This window comes from Verticillium nonalfalfae, assembly GCF_003724135.2.
Source record: "Verticillium nonalfalfae strain VnAa140/NRRL 66861 chromosome Unknown scaffold_102, whole genome shotgun sequence".
Taxonomy (NCBI): Eukaryota; Fungi; Ascomycota; class Sordariomycetes; order Glomerellales; family Plectosphaerellaceae; genus Verticillium; species Verticillium nonalfalfae.
In genome coordinates, this window is record NW_021167327.1 from 55,659 (window position 1) to 75,617 (window position 19,959).

At 55.8% G+C, this 19,959-nt stretch overlaps 5 protein-coding genes across 5 annotated transcripts; 2 read left to right on the plus strand and 3 right to left on the minus strand.

Moving 5' to 3' along the window:
• Positions 1-702: 702 nt before the first annotated feature.
• D7B24_000405 (uncharacterized protein) lies at positions 703-1,334 on the minus strand (the record flags this gene model as incomplete). Its single annotated transcript, XM_028634663.1, has 2 exons — positions 703-919; positions 988-1,334. The coding sequence occupies 2 exons, from the start codon at positions 1,332-1,334 to the stop codon at positions 703-705; spliced, it is 564 nt and encodes a 187-aa protein (XP_028492660.1).
• Positions 1,335-4,500: 3,166 nt separating this feature from the next.
• D7B24_000406 (uncharacterized protein) lies at positions 4,501-5,631 on the minus strand (the record flags this gene model as incomplete). The annotated part of the gene is made up of 1 exon (XM_028634664.1): positions 4,501-5,631. The coding sequence occupies one exon, from the start codon at positions 5,629-5,631 to the stop codon at positions 4,501-4,503; it is 1,131 nt and encodes a 376-aa protein (XP_028492661.1).
• A 3,517-nt stretch (positions 5,632-9,148) lies between these two features.
• Positions 9,149-10,586, plus strand: D7B24_000407 (uncharacterized protein; the record flags this gene model as incomplete). The annotated part of the gene is made up of 2 exons (XM_028634665.1): positions 9,149-9,177; positions 9,242-10,586. 2 exons carry the CDS (start codon positions 9,149-9,151, stop codon positions 10,584-10,586), a joined length of 1,374 nt encoding a protein of 457 aa, XP_028492662.1.
• Positions 10,587-13,164: 2,578 nt separating this feature from the next.
• Positions 13,165-17,173, plus strand: ATM1 (Iron-sulfur clusters transporter atm1, mitochondrial; the record flags this gene model as incomplete). Its single annotated transcript, XM_028634666.1, has 4 exons — positions 13,165-13,837; positions 13,891-14,383; positions 15,111-17,026; positions 17,082-17,173. 4 exons carry the CDS (start codon positions 13,165-13,167, stop codon positions 17,171-17,173), a joined length of 3,174 nt encoding a protein of 1,057 aa, XP_028492663.1.
• A 397-nt stretch (positions 17,174-17,570) lies between these two features.
• On the minus strand, positions 17,571-19,142 carry D7B24_000409 (uncharacterized protein; the record flags this gene model as incomplete). The annotated part of the gene is made up of 2 exons (XM_028634667.1): positions 17,571-18,681; positions 18,745-19,142. 2 exons carry the CDS (start codon positions 19,140-19,142, stop codon positions 17,571-17,573), a joined length of 1,509 nt encoding a protein of 502 aa, XP_028492664.1.
• Between the last annotated feature and the right edge of the window lie 817 nt (positions 19,143-19,959).

Sequence of the window (19,959 nt, forward strand, 5' to 3'; positions counted from 1 at the left end):
CAAGGGACTTTGACTAACCATGCTCAGCGCGCGACTCATCGCCCTGAATGATGACATGGTATGTGTGCCAGGTATCTCCGATGTACATCTGCCTGGGCCCATGACCCGGGAGCCTGGCAACTTGAGAATGACTTCTGGGCCAGAGGAACCCAAAAGCCAAAGCATGGCTGATCACTGGCAGGTGCTATGGCATGGAACACACGGCCAGGGGTGCCGAACAGGAGGTCTGGTTTTTCCTTCACACTCAGCCTGCAACCGTGACCGTTGCGACAGAGTTGCCGTGGCAAAGCGAAACGGCACCGGAAAAACTGCTCGACATGATCTCTTCTGCTCGTAGCAGAAACCCCACGGAGAGAACCCGGCAGCATGGCCTGCACATTCGCATAGCACAGCAATTTTCGGGACAATGAACTGAGTGGACTCTCACCTCACACGCTACATCCACCAATCCACTTTACGACTCATGATATATCCTCATCCAGCACATCACGCCGAGAGCGAGAGCGAGATCAAACCGAAAAATAGCTGGCATGCCAGTCATGATACTCGATTCCCAGCCCAAATAAAAAAAGACCCCTTTTTTTGAGAGGAAAAAGAAAAGGAGTAAACAGCTACCAAGGCCGCTTCATCAAGTCATGAAACATTTCCGTCAACTGCCCCTCCTTCATCTCCGAATCGGGGGCCCCCGCCTCTTTTCTCTCTTTAGACGGTCCACAGTTGACCCTTGGCCTGGGCCTCTGCAACGAGCTTATCGTAGATGGCGACCTTCTCGTCGTAGATGGCGACGAGCTCCGAGTGCTCGTCCCTCTTGCCGGGGGTGGCGTCGTCACCGCCGAACGCGCGGACGGCAGCGTAGTAGACGTCCGCCAGGGCGTTGCACACGCCGCGGACGCTCGAAGACTGGCACTGGAACTTCAGACTGGAGGGGGGTGGAAAATGCCGTGTTAGCAGCGAGTCACGCGCGGTGGAAAGTACAGGTGGACTCACTCGGTCCTGAACTGGTTGTCGATGCGGAGCTTGTTGCTCTCGGTGAAGCGGGTCTGGGCGCGGAAGTTGTGGTAGCCAAAGTCGTGGCGGTGGCAGGCGGGCACAAAGGGGAATCCGAATGGGTTGTCAGGAGACGATGTGCAGCCGTCCGAGCTCCAGTCGAGGTTGGCGGGGTTGCGGTTGTTGCGGCGTGTGGTGAACTGAGGCAGCGTCAGGGAGAAGGACAGGCTGTCGGTGACGGCTGTGATGCTCTGGCGCGCGGCGAGCTTGGGGGTCTGCGCCTCGTCGGCGGTGGGCAGAGCCAGGGCGGCGGGCACGAGGGCCAGGAGAAGTGCGTTGAACTTCATGGTGAGAGAAGAATCCCAAAGACTGGACGGGGAGAAGGAGGAGGAGGAGGAGCAGGGGCTGGGACTTCAAACTGCTAAATGCAACTGAAGCTGAGGAACCAGAAATCACAGTCATGACGAGCAGGATCTCCTCTCATTTTTATACTTCTCTGCACTGCACGGCATGGCGGACATGGCCATCGATTCAGATGACGATGCTCCGCCAAGCAAGCTACTCACGATCGTCCCGTGGCCATAGAAGTGGCCCGAAAGGGCAATGATCAATCCGCATCGCCTTCAGCCGGCCAGCCACGATGTTGTTAAGCTAGGCGTAATTGGCTCGAGACCTCGAATTGCAACCCCCCCTTACAACGTCGACCGCGCGCTTCTGACCCGCCCAGAAACCTGGCCAAGAAGAGATGAACGTTGTTTCTAGGCGCCATAAGGAAGGTGTGTCCTCGCCAACCAAGTCCACTCGTAGCCCAAAGGCTCGCCGCCGAGATGCGGGGAAGCCAAAACTACCGGGCGGAGGCGTGTCGGCATTGGGCAGTGAGCTCCGTGGATGGCCCCTGGGGGCGGATACCAGCTAGACCTCGTATTGGCATGATCACCGAGCACAACCAAGGTTGGCGGGGTTCAGCTGGGCGCGTGGAACCAAAGCAAGCTCAACGTTCGCATCGTGCGGGAAGGCTGGGACCGTTGAGCGGTGACCTCCGCGTGATGTGCCATTGAAATTGCCGGAAGTGGGCATTCTACGCGTGGCTGAATTGAGAAGTCCTGTCCGTCGGCACACCGGACTTGTCAAAAGTTGATGTAAGCGGCTTGGGCCGCCGCTGCGACCTGTATGCGATGTGATGATGTGTGATGATGTGTGGTGGTTCCCCGTGTCTGTATGTGCCTGGGAGGTGTGGGTAGCATCGCGAGCTTCAACTTTAAAGTGTCTAGTCAAGTGGCATGTGAAAGTCAAAAGAGCACGTGTGCAACATCATGTCATCTTTTGGCTTGTTTAGACACTTCGCATGCATCAATGGATCCTCCCTGATGCACGTTGCGCTGGAGTTGCGCTGGGTATATTCCCTCAATGCTTGTCGTCGAGTTGCTTGAATATGCTTCCAATGAGACGCGAGCGATGACGAAACGTGCCCGAGGGCTTCGACCCAAATCCATCTTGAACACCACTGTCCCCGGGCCCTGGAACAGCGGGGCCGATCCCCGACAGCAAGCATAGGGTGCTAGGATATCTCCCGGATGTAGGGAGAGTCGCCTGTTGAAGAATCAACAGAAACTGACTTTGGAGTAGACAAAGAACACGATAGTTCATTGAGCCAGGTATACGACTCACGTAGAGCATTTCACATGCAAGTCGAAAGATTGTGTGGAAAGTGCCGCGCTTCAACCTTCTCAGCCAGACTTTTGTCTCTCCAATCACCAATCTCCCGAAAACTCCAGTGGCTGTCCCGCCTGCAAGGTCACGATCATGCTTCCCCGCCTTAGAGCCACTACTCTTGGACACGACTCCTGACCAGCCCTCGTGGCTCCGGAGAGCCCTTTCCTCATCCATCGTAGACGCAGCCTTGACCGTTTCCAAATTTGCTCTTCCCCGCGATATGTTGACCTCCAGGCACCTCCGCGTCTCCGACCCCAGAATGATCCCTGGCTTGCTCACTTCAGCTGGCACCATGCTGCCATCTCAATTACGTTGCCATCATAGCCCAGTGACAGCAACTCCGTGACGACTGCCGGGATCCAGATCTGCTTTGGGTTTGGATGGGATGAGGGCCAGACGGTTCACTGGCTTGTTGGATACCGACTCTTGTGGTAGATGCTTGCCGCGTTCGGGCCATTCCCCATACAACTGCACCAGCTTCGCAGTTGTTCCAGCGACGACAACGCCCGCGTCTTGAACTTGGGTCTTGCCGAAAGGTCAAGTCAATCTTATTGTGCGTCTGGGGTCTCGGACGAACGTCCCGATAGAGAGCATTAGCATTCGGGATTGGCTTATTCGTGCTTGACAATGCCTCACGAAATGTCGGGGCTGGGCCCTCAGAAGGTCTCCGAAAATCTGATTTCCCTACCACGAGAGAGTGGTACTGTTTTTTACATTGGCCTGTATCAGCTGTTTAAATCTTCAATCTTCCGCCCCATGGGGTCGAGATCACAGAATAGCTGGCGGTGGTCCCCACATACCCACCCTTCATGTAGCCGTCATTCTGAGCCCCGGTCTCGTTGGCAGGGGCCCGCTCACACAGACTTCCGAATAGTCTCAAACTGCCACTGTCGAATGTGAACAGCTGCCCAGGATACAAGTACACGAACGCAGGGTTCTCTGCGGCAGGTGCTACTCTTCTTTGAAAGGGCCGGTAATGACATGATGGCCCGAAGCCTCATGGGTCTGCTTTTGTCGCCCAAGAGATATCTCACAGGAGCAAGCAAGGAGTCTTGGCGCCGCATCCGATGTGCAAGGTAGCTCATATCTTGTCGAGCATATTGGTTCGAATACTCATGGAAATTGACAGCCCAAAATTCCCGCCGTGCTTCAGATCTAATCTCTTGAAGCGGCTGCGGCAAGACGTTGAATCATTGACTTGACTCCAAGTTAGCGGGGGCGTTTGTTCGGTCGATTAACACTGTTCCCAAGATACTACAGTGGTATGTGCTGTCGAAACCAGAAGCAGGGTCCGCAGTTGTGGTTGTTCCCCTGCGAGAACCGGACCGAGTCCCGAGCCTTCATGGAGGGTATCACGCGAGCGATACTACGCAGCCCATCAATGTACAAGATTGACGTGTCACACGTTTTCCTATAGGAGACTACTAGCAACATGTCTTTACAATCCAGCTTCCGTCATATCCTTTCAACCTACTTGAAAGCCTCCGGTCACAACAGCCACGGAGACGAGATTTGATCGCAGTCCCCTTTTTTTAGCCTTTCTATAATTGAAAGGAAGGTTTACATGAGATGATGAATGTTTATTCTTCAAGGCTGGGCGAGTCGAGGGAAGGGTGTTCATGCCACGCGAGTTACTCATCGAGTTCAAGGGGTACAGAGATGTGTTCTCCGGGAAGTATCTTCGTAGCTGCCGATCTGTCCCCTGCACGCTTCTCGTGACACTGGATGGTCGCACCACAAGAGCACTCTGGGAAAACAAAGATTCTCTAATCGTATCGTCTATTTCTAATTGCCAAATGATTATGCTGATGCCTTGAGGAACTCAGGGCTGAAGGGGTAGTCGTTGTACCCTTCCTCTGTCTTGTTCAAGTAAAACGTGTTCCTGTTGTACTCGTTCAGTTGTATCCCGTTTTCGACCCTGTACACCAGGTCCGGGTTGGCAAGGAAGTGACGGCCGAAAGCGACGAGCACATTCCACTTCTGATAGTGGCCGTCAACAGCCTGCTGAGCCGACTCAGGGGTATAACCCCCGGCAACAATCACAGGGGATCGGTTGTCCCACTCCTCGAGGATGAAGTCTAGTGTCTTGGTCTCGTCTTCTGGGTTGTTGAGCATCAAAGTAGCCGGATCGCCGCGGGCCTCGACGAGGGAAATGTACGCGAGCGCCCCGTCGAGCGCCTTCAGCTGTTTGACGATGTGCAGGTTGAGTTCCTTGGTATCAGACTTGGTGGCGCCCTGGAAGCTGGCGTATGGCGACAAGCGGAGACCGACACGCTGGGTGCCGATTGCTTCCGAGACGGCCTTGACAACTTCGACAACAAGGCGAGCGCGGTGTTCGACAGAGCCTCCCCACTTGTCAGTCCGCTTGTTGACGACGTCTGACAGGAACTGGTCGATCAAATAGCCGTGGGCGCCGTGAACTTCCACACCGTCGCCACCGGCAGCAATAACGCGCCTGGCGCTCGCGACATAGTCCTGGATGACCTTCTGGATGTCCCCCTCGCTCATCTCCTCGGGGGCCTGTTCCCGACCGTCCATGGGAACAGCACTGCTGGAACGATAGTGGCCGCCGCGTTCGGCGACGTAAGACGGATCAGCGGCGCGGCCTTGATCCCAGAGCTGCTGGAACCAGAAGGATCCCTTGGCGTGCACGCCCTCGATGATGCTCTTCCAGGCGGCGACTTGTGCATCCGTGACGAAGCTGGGGAGGAAGCGCTGGCCTTCTTGGCCTTGAGCGATGCCGGTAGCTTCCGAGATAACCAGAGTTCCGGGAACAGAGGCGCGGTCCGCGTAGTAGCGCTGCATGAAAGGCAGGGCAGCGTGGTCATCGCCGTTGCGGTATCTAGTCAAGGGGGCGAGGACGATCCTGTGCTTCAAATCTATGGTGCCGAGCCTGACAGGCTCGAAAAGACGGGATCTTGGAGTACTCATTTTATATGTCGGGGTGTGAAATCGATGGCTTTCTAATTGGCAGAAAATGTAAAAGAAATGCTCTTATGAACTGGTCTACAAAAAACGGCGACGGCCGTTGAAGGCTTTAAGCTTCGCGAGGGTGATAATCACGCAGTCTCTCTAGCATCTTTGCTCGATTGCGTAATTGATCTAGATTTATAAGATACCTCGGTTGAACTACTAACTGCTTTGTCATCCCTCTCAATCTCCTCCCCACAACACGTGGCGTGCTGTGCATCTCGCAACTTTACGGAGCTAATACCTTACTCAGGTCCAGATCCGCAAGCGGATAGCCTGAAAGCGGTCGCAGAGGGGCATCTAGCGTGCTGGAAAGCACATGTTGAGCATCATGCTATTAATCATAGTACTCTTAGGTGACTTGCAGTAATGAAGGATTTATTTCGGAATATGAATTCTGGTGTCTGCGATATTGAGTTCAGGCAATGTCCATATGATCGCGTGTTTTCTTTTGTTAGAATCTGCAGTCTGTGAGGTAAGTTCGAGCTGCAGAGAGTATGGGGGCTCTCAATGGAATTGTTGAGCTTGGCAGAGTTGCCGACTTGCCCCCTTGATACCTATCTATGTTGACGTCCCCCAAGTCTTGTACGATGTATGACATCTTGAATCGTGATCAGAGGTCTGGGGGAGTCGTTGGTACCAGGCGGTAGCGAACACATGTCTCCGTAGACTGAAAGCTTTCCATCAGAGCACGTTGATATAAGCTTCAGCGAGCCAGCCGCTAAGCTTAACCATGCGGAAAACTGGGTACTCGTCGAGATCTCGAACTTGGGGGACGGGATTCTTTCCTCTACCACATAAGGTATTCTGAAGTGGCAGAGCTTTACCCCTCCCCCGGATTTCGTTGCGGGGCCGAGAGATGTGGGGGGCGGACACAACTTACCTCCCTTCTAATCAGGGATGTGGTTGAGCTTCGGTGCGTTCTGCTTGATTCACAGTATCCATTGTCGAGCAATGCTTTCTACCAAGGAACAACATGATGTCGTAGTCGATGAGATTGCCTGGGCTTCTGGCTATGCTGTGATGCTGCGAGTACAATAAGATGATTTCGGGGGTGTTATCGGCCATTTTAAGATCTCGCGGATGCCACCTCCGTGGTCACGTCAGAGGCTGGTCAAGATACAGACTTCCAGGAATAGAGCTGGCAAAGTCGATAGGCTTGTTCTAAAGATGGTCAAAGGTGAAGATACTTCGCACCGAGATACCGCGCCAGATTACACCCCGGTTCAGTTTCAGCTCCCAATGACGGATTGGATGCTGAGGCATGAAGAAAATCCCGTCATTTACGTGATGCCATTTTTTTCTTCTTCTTTCACAGGCTCGGAATTGTCCTCTGGTCTTTTCCGGGAGTGCCGCGAAGCTGTGACATAGGTTCCAGGCAAGGCGTTGCACAAAGGGTGGTTGGCGTTGACAGGGCAGGTTCCAGGGCGTGCCAGTTGTTCCGTCGCAGCTTCCTCCTGCCCTCACTCCACTTCGCGCGCGCGACAACACAGGCCAGCAAATGGTGGTCCCCGCTCAACTCCTGCCTGCGACCGTGTCTTGGGTGTCCACGAATCCCTCGTCTGGATGATCTGGATGCATCATAAACATGAACCATCAAAGACAAGCGACAACTCGAGCATCAACAATCTATTCCCGGTTGTCGTTTCGACCAAGTTCAACCAGAGAGTCACGAGAGACCTCATCTGACTATCCTACACATTGGGCCGTCGAGGACTGCGACTCGCGCCGTGGACGAGACAGCACACACGCTCGCCAGCTCGATGGCCATATATGCTTCCAGAAGCAATGGCTGTCGCAATATGCGGCCCCGCCAACAGGCCTGGTCGGAGCGATGAAAAGCTCTTGAAGACCCAAATGACGACCGCTTCCGAGACGCCAAGGGTATATTGATAGTACGGCGAGGCGATCAAGTAGCGAAACCCCTGGCTCCCCTGATCGCGCATAACGTAACCCTGGCCACAAAAAAAGAGCTGGGTCGCAACCCAGAAATAACGTCGCGCAATGTCGCCGCGGCACCTGGCCTGGAAGCAGGTGGGGCAACGCTGCTTCTGTCTGCATCAGCTTGAGCACCTCCCGCACCAGTCACCACCACACCCAGGGTTGACAGCCAAGGAGAGAGGTAGGGTCGCAACACCAACAAACCAGCAAAAGCCATCGCCCTTCGATGCCCGTCTGCCCCGCCGGGCTATTCAGGTCCTATCGACAAGCGGCGATATATCCCTGGCAATGCCAAGGTCGATGAACCATGCACTCCATCACCCGAGCCGCAATCTTTCTTTTCCGACGATCGGGACACTCAGAACGCCACCCATGGTATTCCCCGACTGCTTCGCATTGAATGCCCAAGCTACCAGTCGATGTTGGGACCAACGGAAGCATCTGTCGTTCTGTGGAAGACCCTTCGCCTGTCACGCCGCGACTGTAGCGCTTGACGCTTGACGCTTGACGCGTCGACATGTCTGCGTCGGTATTCCGTGGCGGTTGATGCATCTGGACGACAAAACAAAACGGGCTCATGTCACAACACGGAATGGTTAGACAGGCGATGAAGCTAGCGCCTCCGCAGCTCAGGGCTGGTCCACTACACCACCCAGTTCCAGCATGCTGGACTCAAGAAGCCACCAAATCCAGAAAGGACAGGGAGCGAGGAAGATCATGACGGCCAGACTTCACTGTCCTGGGACCCCGGCGGAAATCCATTTTCCATGTCCAATGGCAATCCGAGCGCAAGTGCGATCTCACTGTGATTCGCCAGGGACCACGCGTTTCAAGAAGTGCCATTCCCGGGGCGTCAGTGCAGCACCATACACCCTTGGCGCATGCATCTTTCTGGCGCCGCACCAAGGTCCGAGCTGGTCGGAGAGGGGCAGGACCACGGGCGCTTCTTTGGTGGGCTCTGCTATCTCCCAGAGGGCCCTTGATCAAATGGGTCTCTGAAACAACGTCTCGTCAAGGACCCCTCGGGACGGGGTTTTGTCCCCGCCAGAGCCCAATTTTGGAAGTTCAGTCACAACTGGAACAGTGGGCCATGGTCGCTGTCTCATCCAGGCTGTACTGCCCGTGGCAACTGATGTTGCGGAAGAGAACATGGAGGTCACAGCCCATACTCATACATAGGCACCGCTCAGCGCCGGCCTCTTTTCGTCCGCCTCTCCTTACGTTTTTGATCTCCCTATTCTTTTCCATTTGTGCTTCTACCACGTTGCTTGGTAGAATTTCCTTTCTTGTTGGCGCCTGTTTTCTGGTCTTTCGATTCTTGGTGGTGCCCTAGACTCACACTCACCTTGAGCCAACAGCTGAGCTGCTGACTTGATTCATCTATACCGCTGGTTGATTTATCTCCTTGCATTTTCTATCCTTGCACTCGGTCACAGAGGGAGTGCCGGACCTGCAAGAGGTGTCGTGCCTGGGACGCAAGAGGATTCAACTGCAAGACAACGCAGCGATCGTTTCTCGCCTACAACTCTTATCCAACATGGACGGAGCAACGAACAACGTCCTCCGGTTCGTCTCTCCATGAGCACAGACGGAACTGTCTTGGACTTTATGACTAACACAACAGACACAGCCAGAGGAGGAGTAGAAGGAACACTCCTAAATTTGTTGGACGACCTCGACACAACCTGGCACGCCGTCAGGTACCGCCTCCTCAACCAGTTCCCACGGCACCTGGCTCCGAATCAAACAGCGACGTTACCGTACCCAGCGTCCCCGGCGCTCCCGACTCAGACTCGGACTCTGGAAACGAGGCTGCTCAGCCGCTGCCTCCTGGAATCGTGCCCCCTCCCGGCGCTGTGCCCCCCGGTGTTGCCCCTCCTCCTGTTGCTCAGGTGGACAGTTCCGACGATGGTGCCGATTCGGGAAACGAACAACTTCAGCCAGCACCTTTGCCGCCCCCAGGATTCCCAACAAACGGCGCCGCTCCACAACTCGGACGGCAACCTGTTGGTCAGATCCCTGGCGCACTACCTTTCACTACCACGCTCCCGGGCAACCCAGTGCAAACGGGCAACCTGCCGCCTCCTCAACAGCCGGCTCCTGCCAACCCCGATGCCGGCCGACGCCCGCCCTCTAACGCTGAGAGGCCGCTACCTGGAAGCATGAACACGATTCCTCCGGTCGGCGCCGTTCCGACCACGGTCCCGCAGGCTCCAGCTCCCGTCCAGCCTCCCGTCCCAGTTCAACCTCCTCCCCAAGCGCAACCTCCGGCCCCTGTCCAACCTGTTCAACCCGTCCAACCTCCTCCTCAGGTTCAGCAACCTCCCCAACAGCCGCAGCCAGTCCTGCCCTTGCCGACAGCTAGTGCCTCACTGCCCATTCCGTCACAACCAAGCGCCGCACTGCCCTCAGCCGTCCAGCCTCCCCTTGCTGGAATTCCTGGACTTACTTCGATCGCGCGCGAGGAGGTTGCCCCTACGCCTACCGGCTCTACTGTTGCCGCGCCCGTAATTGCCCCTGCCAACACAGGAGGCGACTCGGATCGTGGCATTGCTGTGGGTATCACCTTTGGAACCCTAGCCCTCATTGGCATCCTCGTTGCTATTGGAATCTTCATTTTCAAGAAGAACAGCTCCAAGAAGGCCGATGTTGAAGCTGCCGCTCCTCCACCCGCCCCTGTCGCCGCACCGGCTCCTCTCGCCATACCCCAGACCGCCCGAGTGCCTCGTGCCAACAACCAGACCATCATCGAAGCTTATGGAAGAGACGAAAACGACATGGAGCAAATGGGCTACTACAACGAGAAGGGCTTCCAGAAGCTGCCTCCGCTCCCTCAGCAGGGAGGTGACCAAGGCTACGGTGGCGAGGACGACTACAACAACAACAACAGAAACGACAACAATTCGTACATGCCCGGCCAAGGTGGTTTGCCCGTGGCGCAGAGAGACTCCGATGGCCGATATCTCGGACGATGAAATTGACAAGCGCTGAGCCGGTCTCACGCGTTTGACGAGCAAGCGATCGGTTCTCTTCTTTTCAGCAGTCACGTTACAACATCCCCGCGGCTCGATGAAATGAGCTTGCAGACAGTCTTTACTGTGCAATCCGGCAGTGCTGGACAGTAGATTAGCAGGGCGGCGGCTGAGGGCTCTGACGACTGCAGCATTCACCGTCCTGCGCGCTGACCAACATTTCGTCTGGCGAATTCCCGCGGTCATGCAGTGGCGCGCCGCTCTAGGCTCATCAACGGGCTCACAGCAACACACATTCACTCGTTACCACCGATTGGGTGCGCCGCTTAATGTGGGGGAGGAGGAGGAAAATAAAGTACAAGAGTGCACCCGGGGGAACTCCCATCTGTGGGCCTCACGAATCTTTCGGAGTCGCGATATCCAACTCACGGAGGGGCACGTGGCATAAAATTTCGGTACGGCGCCAGACAACCGCAGTTGCGTAGCGTAGAGAATTCCCGTACAGTTAGCAATGCACAGGGTGTACTTGACGACCTTGCCGCGTCCTGGCCTGTGATTCTGAATGTCAAGTGCCGGAGTGGCCAGCGCGCTTGGCGCTTGTCTAAGGGTGACGGGCCAGATTTCGAGACGGACCTGGTGCAGATCACGGCAGGGTGTGAAACGAGGGCACTGACCGGATCGTCGTGGGGCCCGGTTTGGGGGGAGACTAAGAATAGGAGGGGCGGGTGTAAGGGAGGGAGGGGTGAGGGGCAAGCTATTCTTGGGATAGCCTCCCGGTGTTGTTTCTTCTTTCTTTTAAGCCGATGTGTGGAAGATACCGGAAGCCAAGTGTAGAATGTTCAATCTTGACATCGAGTATCACCTTGAGATGGACAATTGATGCGTATTGAGGCGTTAGAGAGTTCGGGAGAAAGCCATAAAATGGCGAAGGTGTGCTTCCTATTCAAGACTCACCTATTACATGTCTGGTCGTTCTGGTCGATAGAATTGAAGGTCACTTGATTTTCCGCCTCCGGGGAGATTTACTGTCAAGTAGACGAAGTAGCTCTCCAAGCAGTAGCCCACCTCGCAAAGAAGAGGGGAAAAAACAGCTTTGAGCCACAATTGCAGTGCCTCACTTTTGCCGACTGCTGGGGTTTGATTCTCGCGTGCACCACCGTGAAGATCAAAAACAGAATCTAGAGTTTTTGTCCTTGCTAAACTGACAGGTTGGCAGAGTGCTCTTGCAGCGTGGGCAGAAACAAGCTGGACTTGTGCGCCGGGGGTCAAAGGTCTCTGTTTTCGGCAATCGAAAGAATCGTGACTAACCTGCGAGCTGGGGCTTCAGTCTCCTTCGATTTATCCTGTGCTCTGGGTCCTATACAAGGATGATCACGAAGCCTAGCCTTGTCAAGAAAAGACCGTAGCACACGATATCATTCCAAGTTGGCCCTGTCATCGTGCAAATTGCGCAGCCCCTCTACACTCTCGACCGTAGGTACCATATCCAAAGGACCGCTCCATTGCCGATCAGACACAAGATTCGTCAGAATTGCAGAACAGTTCGTCATGCAATCCATGACGGCATTACGCAGTTGTCTATATTGCATCGACAGCGTCCTCGCGGAGTGTCGGTTTCGGCCCCGCCTTGGCTGTTCCGCGCCTCCTGAGTCCCACCGTTGCTTGTCGCAGATAATATGTTGCCCAGTTTCTACAGCGGCATGCCAAGTAGCAGCCATTTGCCAAGTGCAGCACGTAAGCTTCCCTTTTCACACTCCGGAAGACTGCCGTCCGGCCGGCGAAGTGGAGCATGCTCGAGAAGGAGCCGATGGAGGCAGGACGAGAAATTGACTTGTTGCTGCAAACATTCAAGGTTGGTACTCGAGTAGTGAAATGCGTATTATGCAATCATGTTTATATATGAAGGAATCTTTTTAAGTCGTCACGCGTAGATCGCAACGGTCATGTCATTCTTGATAAGGCTCCGCTGGACGCCCCGTAGATCGGAAGTTTGCAAGGTGGCAATAGACTGATCAACATTGCAGCTCGCCGAAATTAACCACGTTGCGGTGCTCCAACATACTTTAGGAGATACTGCGTGGAGGGCCTTGGCACACTGCATCCCGATGCCAGGTCTTGGCGCCATGGGAACAGTGGCTTTGACGGGCCACGATGCCGTACTGTGACACCTGACAATTTGTCGCGACTCAACAACATGACATGGCATGTGGTGTTCGCCCAGCGGCTTACGTGCGGCCACTTTGATTCCGTACCAGTGCCAGCCAAAAGTGGCTCGGGAGGTCTTTCTCTCTCCAAGCTTATTGTTTTACCCAGCCAGTGACAGAAGGCCGGAAACTCGAATCGGGACTGGGCAATGCTCGGCTATCTGAAGGATCCGGACCGTATGGTACCATGTTTGGCTCCGAGCCTGAAGAGGCAATGTCAATGTACGATATCAAAAGTCTGTTCCATCACATTGGCGTGTGTTCACTCGAGAGAATACGCATAAGTAAGGTCCTGGCCATCAGTTGCTCAAAGCGAGTGGTCCTGTACTCCAGTCGTCACACCAACTTCAGTCACTCACCCAGAATAAGTGATCAAGATGCGCTCAGTCGCCATTCTGACGGCGCTGTCCTTGGGGGGCGTCCTCGCGTCTCCGGCTTTGTCTCGCCCTGCCGCTCGCGACACCTCGGACAACCCGTTCGAAGGCCGCAAGCTCTTCATCAGCCGCGCCTACGCGGCGCAGCTCGAGCAGACGTTCGACACCTTCATCGAGGCCAATGACACCGAAAATGCGCTGAAAGTACGCTACGTCCAGGACAACGGAGGTACATTTGTCTGGGCACCGAGCATCAGCGGGCTCGGTGCACTCGACGTGGCCATCTCGGCAGCCCGCGCAGAGCAGAACCAGGGTGGCGTCGAGCAGATTGTCGGCCTCGTCCTGTACAACCTGCCAAACCGCGACTGCAGTGCTGGCGAGAGCGCCGGTGAGTTGACGGGACAAGACGGTCTTCGGCGCTACAGAGACGAGTACGTCAACGCATGGGCCGAAAGGCTGAGCCGTGCCTCGGACTTGACCTTTGCCGTCGTCATCGAGCCTGACGCGATCGGCAACATGGTGACGAACCAAGGCATCGAGGCCTGTGCCGTCGCCAAGCCCATCCAGGAAGAGGGCATCGCCTATGCTCTGAAGACGCTCCAGCTGCCCAATGTCAACCTCTACCTTGACGTCTCGCACGGTGGCTGGCTTGGCTGGCCCGATAATCTGGTCCTCAGTAAGTGACGCTTGTCTCTTGTCCGAGCTCCCACAGGCTGACTTGGCGGATAGCGGCCAAACAAGTCGCCAAGATTGTCCGGCTCGCAGGCAGCGGCACCAAGATCCGCGGTTACACGACCAACGTCTCCAACTACAACCCGTTCCACGCCGAGGTCCGCGAGGACTACACGGAGTGGAGCCCGTCGTGGGACGAGAACAACTACTCGCGATCGCTGGCGCCTCTGCTCGCGGAGGAGGGCCTGCCGACCAACTTTATCATCGACCAGAGCCGCGTGCACCTCCCGGGGGCGCGGGAGGAGTGGGGTGAGTGGTGCAACGTGTGGCCTTCGGGTCTGGGCCCGACACCAACGTCGGACGTCGATAGCCCTTATGTCGACAGCCTCGTCTGGGTCAAGCCACCGGGCGAGAGTGACGGCCAGTGCGGCAAGCCGGGGGCGCCTCGTGCTGGAGCCTTCTTCAACGAGTACATGCGCATGTTGATCGAGAATGCGCACCCTGATGTCGTGCCGGCGGATTCGCTCGAGAGGCCGACGCAGCCGTGGTGGTAGGTAGGGCCTGGGAAGTTGACAGAATGAAACAGAGGAAACCTTGATAGAGAGCCGAAATTGGAATAGACACGCGGCGTAGCACTGAGTAAGGTCGATAGGCAGACTCGAGAGAAACAGAGAGATGAGGCCATCAAGGTGACCTGCTCTTATCAGTGACTGCCTCGTGCACTTATCGCCATACGACCCTAAGCCTCGGTGAGTCAGCAGATCGAGGCGCTCTCATTGGGCTGCTGCCTCGGCAAATGCCAAATGGCGCAGGACCTAACCAATTGCATCATCCCGCGGCCGAAGCTCGACAAAGCTCCGCAGCCGTCTCGAGCTCCCCAAGTCACGACATGCCTCTTGCCTCTGTTTCTGCTTCATACACCCTCTGGATCCCCACGCTGCAAGCGCTGAACGTCAATCCTACAGACGCAATACACCGACTTCGTTCAACAGATCCTCACCGAATCGCCACCTCCCTCATCGCTGCCCAAGACCCCTCCCGAAGACCGAGCAATCCCCCCACCATCGCACCCGGCTGCCCGACGAAGGACCCCTCCACAACAGCTTGCTGCTGCAAGATGATAGCTCTGTCGAGCGAACGGCGACGATGATTCCGCGCCTGCTATGCACAGCCTCGAAGAGGTCATACGCACAAAAACTGTACCATACGAAACGGCCTATAGCCTCACCATGGCTCCTGCGAAGCACCGTCTCGGCAGTCCGTGTGTTCCAATCCAGCGCACCTCTGCACCGCGAAGAACCAAAAGTTGCGCATGGAGCGCTGAATGCTGCGCCTGCGCTGAAAACCGACAAGGGGACCATACCGCTGAAAGCCCCAAAGCCTGCTTCGCCTGATCCTATGGCTGCCGTGGACAAATCGGCTCAGGAACAGCGCAAGGCTGACTGGGCCATCATGAAGGAGATGTCGCGATACCTATGGCCGAAAGACAGTTTCAGCACGAAACTCCGCGTCGGCGTGGCCGTGGCGTTGCTGGTCGGCGCCAAGGTGCTGAACGTCCAAGTGCCGTTCTACTTCAAGAGCATTGTCGATGCCATGAATGTCGATGTGGGAGCCATGGGCGGGACGGCCGTCACAATTGCAGGGAGCATGATTCTCGCCTATGGCGCGACAAGGATAGGGGCCACAGTATTCCAGGAGCTGCGAAACGCCATCTTCGCCACCGTTGCCCAGAAGGCCATCCGCAAGGTCGCCTGCAACGTCTTTGATCACTTGCTGCGCCTTGACCTCAGCTTCCACCTCTCCAAACAGACTGGTGGCTTGACTCGGGCCATTGACCGCGGTACCAAAGGAATCAGCTTCCTTCTGACGAGCATGCTGTTCCACATCCTCCCCATTGGTCTCGAGATCTCCATGGTCTGCGGCATCTTGACGTGGCAATACGGCGCCCAGTTTGCTGCCATCACGGCCACCACCATGATCGCCTACACGGCCTTTACTGTGTGGACGACGGCGTGGCGCACCAAGTTCCGCAGGCAAGCTAATGCCGCCGATAACAAGGCTTCGACTGTTGCGGTCGACTCGCTCATCAACTACGAGGCAGTCAAGTACTTCAACAATGAGCAGTACGAGGTTGCGAGATACAACGCTGCCCTCACAGCATACGAGAAGAGCTCCATCAAGGTCGCCACGTCGTTGGCGTTTCTCAACAGCGGCCAGAACATCATATTCTCGTCGGCGCTGACTGCCATGATGTATCTGGCGGCGAACGGTGTTGCCGAAGGCACCCTGACGGTCGGTGACCTCGTCATGGTCAACCAGCTTGTCTTCCAGCTGTCGGTGCCTCTGAACTTTCTCGGTTCCGTGTACCGCGAGCTGAGACAATCGCTTCTGGACATGGAGACTCTCTTCAACCTACAAAAGGTCAACGTGTCCGTCAAGGAGCAACCCGACGCCAAGCCTCTGCTGCTGGTCAAGGGTGGCGAGATCAAATTCGACAACGTCACGTTTGGCTACCACCCCGAGAGACCGATCTTGAGAAATCTCTCTGTCACTATCCCCGCCGGAAAAAAGGTAGCCGTCGTTGGGCCCAGTGGTTGTGGCAAGTCTACTCTCCTTCGCCTGCTCTTCCGCTCCTATGACGCTCAGTCAGGCCGCATCACCATCGATGACCAGGACATCAAGTCGGTCACTCTCGACTCTCTCCGACGCTCCATCGGCGTGGTCCCTCAAGATACGCCCCTCTTCAACGACACCATCGAGCACAATATTCGCTACGGCGACATGTCGGCGTCCCGCGAACTCGTTGAGGCAGCCGCCCAGCGCGCGCGCATCCACGAGATCATTGAGAAGTTTCCCGACGGCTATCAGACCAAGGTCGGTGAGCGCGGACTCATGATCTCGGGCGGCGAGAAACAGCGTCTCGCCGTGAGCAGGCTGCTCCTCAAGGATCCGCCGCTGCTCTTCTTCGACGAGGCCACGAGCGCCCTCGACACGCATACGGAGCAGGCGCTCATGGCGAACATCAACAGCATTCTCCGGGAGAAGTCGAGGACGAGCGTCTTCGTCGCGCACAGGCTCAGGACCATCTTTGACGCCGACATGATCATCGTGCTGAAGGAGGGCAGCGTGGCCGAAGTGGGAACGCACAGGGAACTGATTGACCGGGGGGGCCTCTATGCCGAGCTCTGGAGTGGTGAGTCCTGTCTTTGAACCTTTCGGAGTGCCTGTTTTGCTAATAACCTTTGCAGCCCAGGAGACTCTCTTCAATTCCGATGGAACTAGTGCTGTGGAGAGCGAAGAGCTGAATGAAGGACGCTCTGTTCTGCGCGAGAAGAAGTAAATAAAGCAGGTTTTCGTTTCTTTGACTGATCATTTCCACGTCTGGGCTTCTGCCCATTTGCAATTAGTTTGACGCAAAAACGCGCACGCATTCGTCTTTATACCCCGCGCTCAGGCCAAAGGCTACTTTGGTTCTATCAACACCGCCAGGATTGAGTTTTGCGGTAATGGCCTTATTTACTCCAAGTTGACCATAGCTCCGGCTGGTGCGAAATCTTCTTGCATTGCGTTGTTTCTTATTTTTGGCAAGCGCCATCAAGTTGAACCACTATCGACCATGTCTCTCGTGTAGACGGCTACAATTTGTGGAGGCATGCTTCTCATCTACAGCGCTCTTCCGTGGCAGGCCTCCCCCGCTTTCAGACTTGAGTCTACTTGTTCATAAAGCATATCCTTTCTCAAGCGATATTGAGGTTCTTACCCCTGAGTTCCCTCTTGTGGAGGAACCGGATGATAAACGCCGTCCCAATGAGACAGACAGAAATTCCGACCATGGTCGAATAACCTTTGGGGTACCTCGGCGCCTCCACCTGCTGCCAGACGAGCAGAGGAAGCCAAGCCTGCACGACATAGGCCATCTCATTCATGGTCGCCGTCACCAGGGCGCGTTCCTCGTTGTCGTCCTTGCAAATCTCGTGCGCCCAGGCAAAGGTCAGGCCACTGATGCCGCCTGCAAAGCCGACTAGGAAGAAACTCGCCCACTTTAGGCCGACGGGGATGCTCCAGACGGTCAGGCTGACGTTGGCGAAAATGTTGACGACACCCGAGAAGACAATGGCAGGCCACCTGGCCCCCTTGAAGACGCTGTCGCTCGTCCACGCGTAGATCAGTGTCGTGACGACGGTGATGGCCGCCGTGATGGTCGGGAACGTATTGATCTGCGCGACGCTGTACCCTTCCTCCTTGAGCCACAGCTGAAAGGCGGGCTGCGCCCCGGTCCCGCAGCCGTTGTTGAAGAAGATGTACAGGGCGGTGAGCCAGTAGATGTGCCAGCTCGTGAAGATCTTCTTGACCTTCTTCTTGGTGAAGGGGGCCCTGTTGGCGCGGCCTTCGAGCTGCATGCGCTTCTGGGCCATGGCGATGTCGTCCTTGGTGAAGTACCACGCGCGCGTGATCTCGGGCAGGTCGGGGAACAGGAAGAAACCGGCCATGGCGATCGGCAGGGAGATGACCGTGTTGATGATGAAGAGCCACTGCCACCCGTGATAGCCGTGCACGCCGTCCAAGTGGTAGACTGCTGCCATGAGGTAGCCGGAGAACATGGTGCCGATGGCGCCGCTGACGTGGAAGATGCAGCTGCGCTTGGCGAGCTCGTCGGAGCGGTACCAGCTGCCTATAATGTACTGCATGCCCGGGTAGAACGTGGACTCGGCCAGGCCGATGAAGAAGCGGAGGGCGTAGATTTGCTTTGCGTTTGTGCACTTGGCCAGAAGGATAGTTAAGACGGACCAGGTCACTTCGCAGGCGGGGATCCACAGGGAAGGGCGGACCTTGGTGAGGAGCAGGTTGCTTTCAAGACCAGTTAGTACACGTTTGTTGTGAACATCAGAGAACAGAGCACCTGAGACATACCTTGGAATCTCACCAATGACGTATCCCACGGTCCAAAAGGTTTGCATGTAGTTGAGCTCGTTTCCATAAAGGCCCAAGTCTTCCCGCATGCCAGAGACGAAGGCGTTGTTGATATTGATTTGATCAAGGTACTTGATGAAATATCCGAGTGAGGCCATGGTAAGCAACACAGCATCGAGTTTGAAGAGGAACTTGCGCTCTTCGGGCGATTTGTCGAGCGTGTCCCAGACATAGGACTTCCATGTTTTCTTAGGCTTCTGCTGGATGATGGATGAATCTCCAGTATCCGTCGGAGAAGGTATGCCATCGGTCGACACCACAGAAGAGGCGGCGACCTTCTGGTCCGATGGGACGTCAGCGTCCGAGGACGAACGGTCTTTTCCCACATTGGCGCTCATGCTGGGCGATCTCGAGTGCTACGAAGAAGTCAGAGGACGTGGTGAGCCGGCCTGAACCTGAAGCCCGAGCCTGACTTCTTCCCTCTTTATGACCACTACTGAAGATCATACTACGTTATGCTAAAGCCCTGCCATGCCGACCGACTTCCGATGGCGGACCACTCCCGCATGGTTAATCGAAGCTCACGGCGGATCGGGCCCGCGCCGACTACCGAATTGACCATGGTATCATCAAGCTGTCGGGCAACACCTGCAGGCATGGCACGTCAGATCTGGCACATGGAGCTGTCAAATCGGCGTGCAAGACAGTCCATTGGATGAACGCCGACACAGTCGCCGCCACGCTACTCCACGGTTTCTCCGATCCGTCATGTTCCGCCGACGATGATCTGCGCCAACAGGTGCTTGTAAGTGTATGGCGTGAGCGGCTCTGCGCCAATGACGGTCACGAACGACGATGCAGTGAAAGAAGGCGCCATATGTGCTGCATATGGGGTAAGAAAATGTCCCACGCTAATTTTTCATCGGCTTCCTCTTCTCCGTCTTCTGCGTTATGTGCGCCACCGGTCCGGGCCGGTTGTTGACTCCTTGGCCAATGCCTGATCTCTTGATCGAGCGAACGCCATATTTGGTGCGTATGGGGTCATCGATAAGGAAGACGTACGAGTCGTGCGGGGAGCGTCGGACGGGGCATCGACACATGGCGTTCAGCAACGCTCAATCACGAAGGTCGCATATGCTCATGAGTTACGAGATTCGCTGCTTCACAAATGTCGGTCGATAAAGACCCACGTCTTGAACCTACCCTGGACTGAAT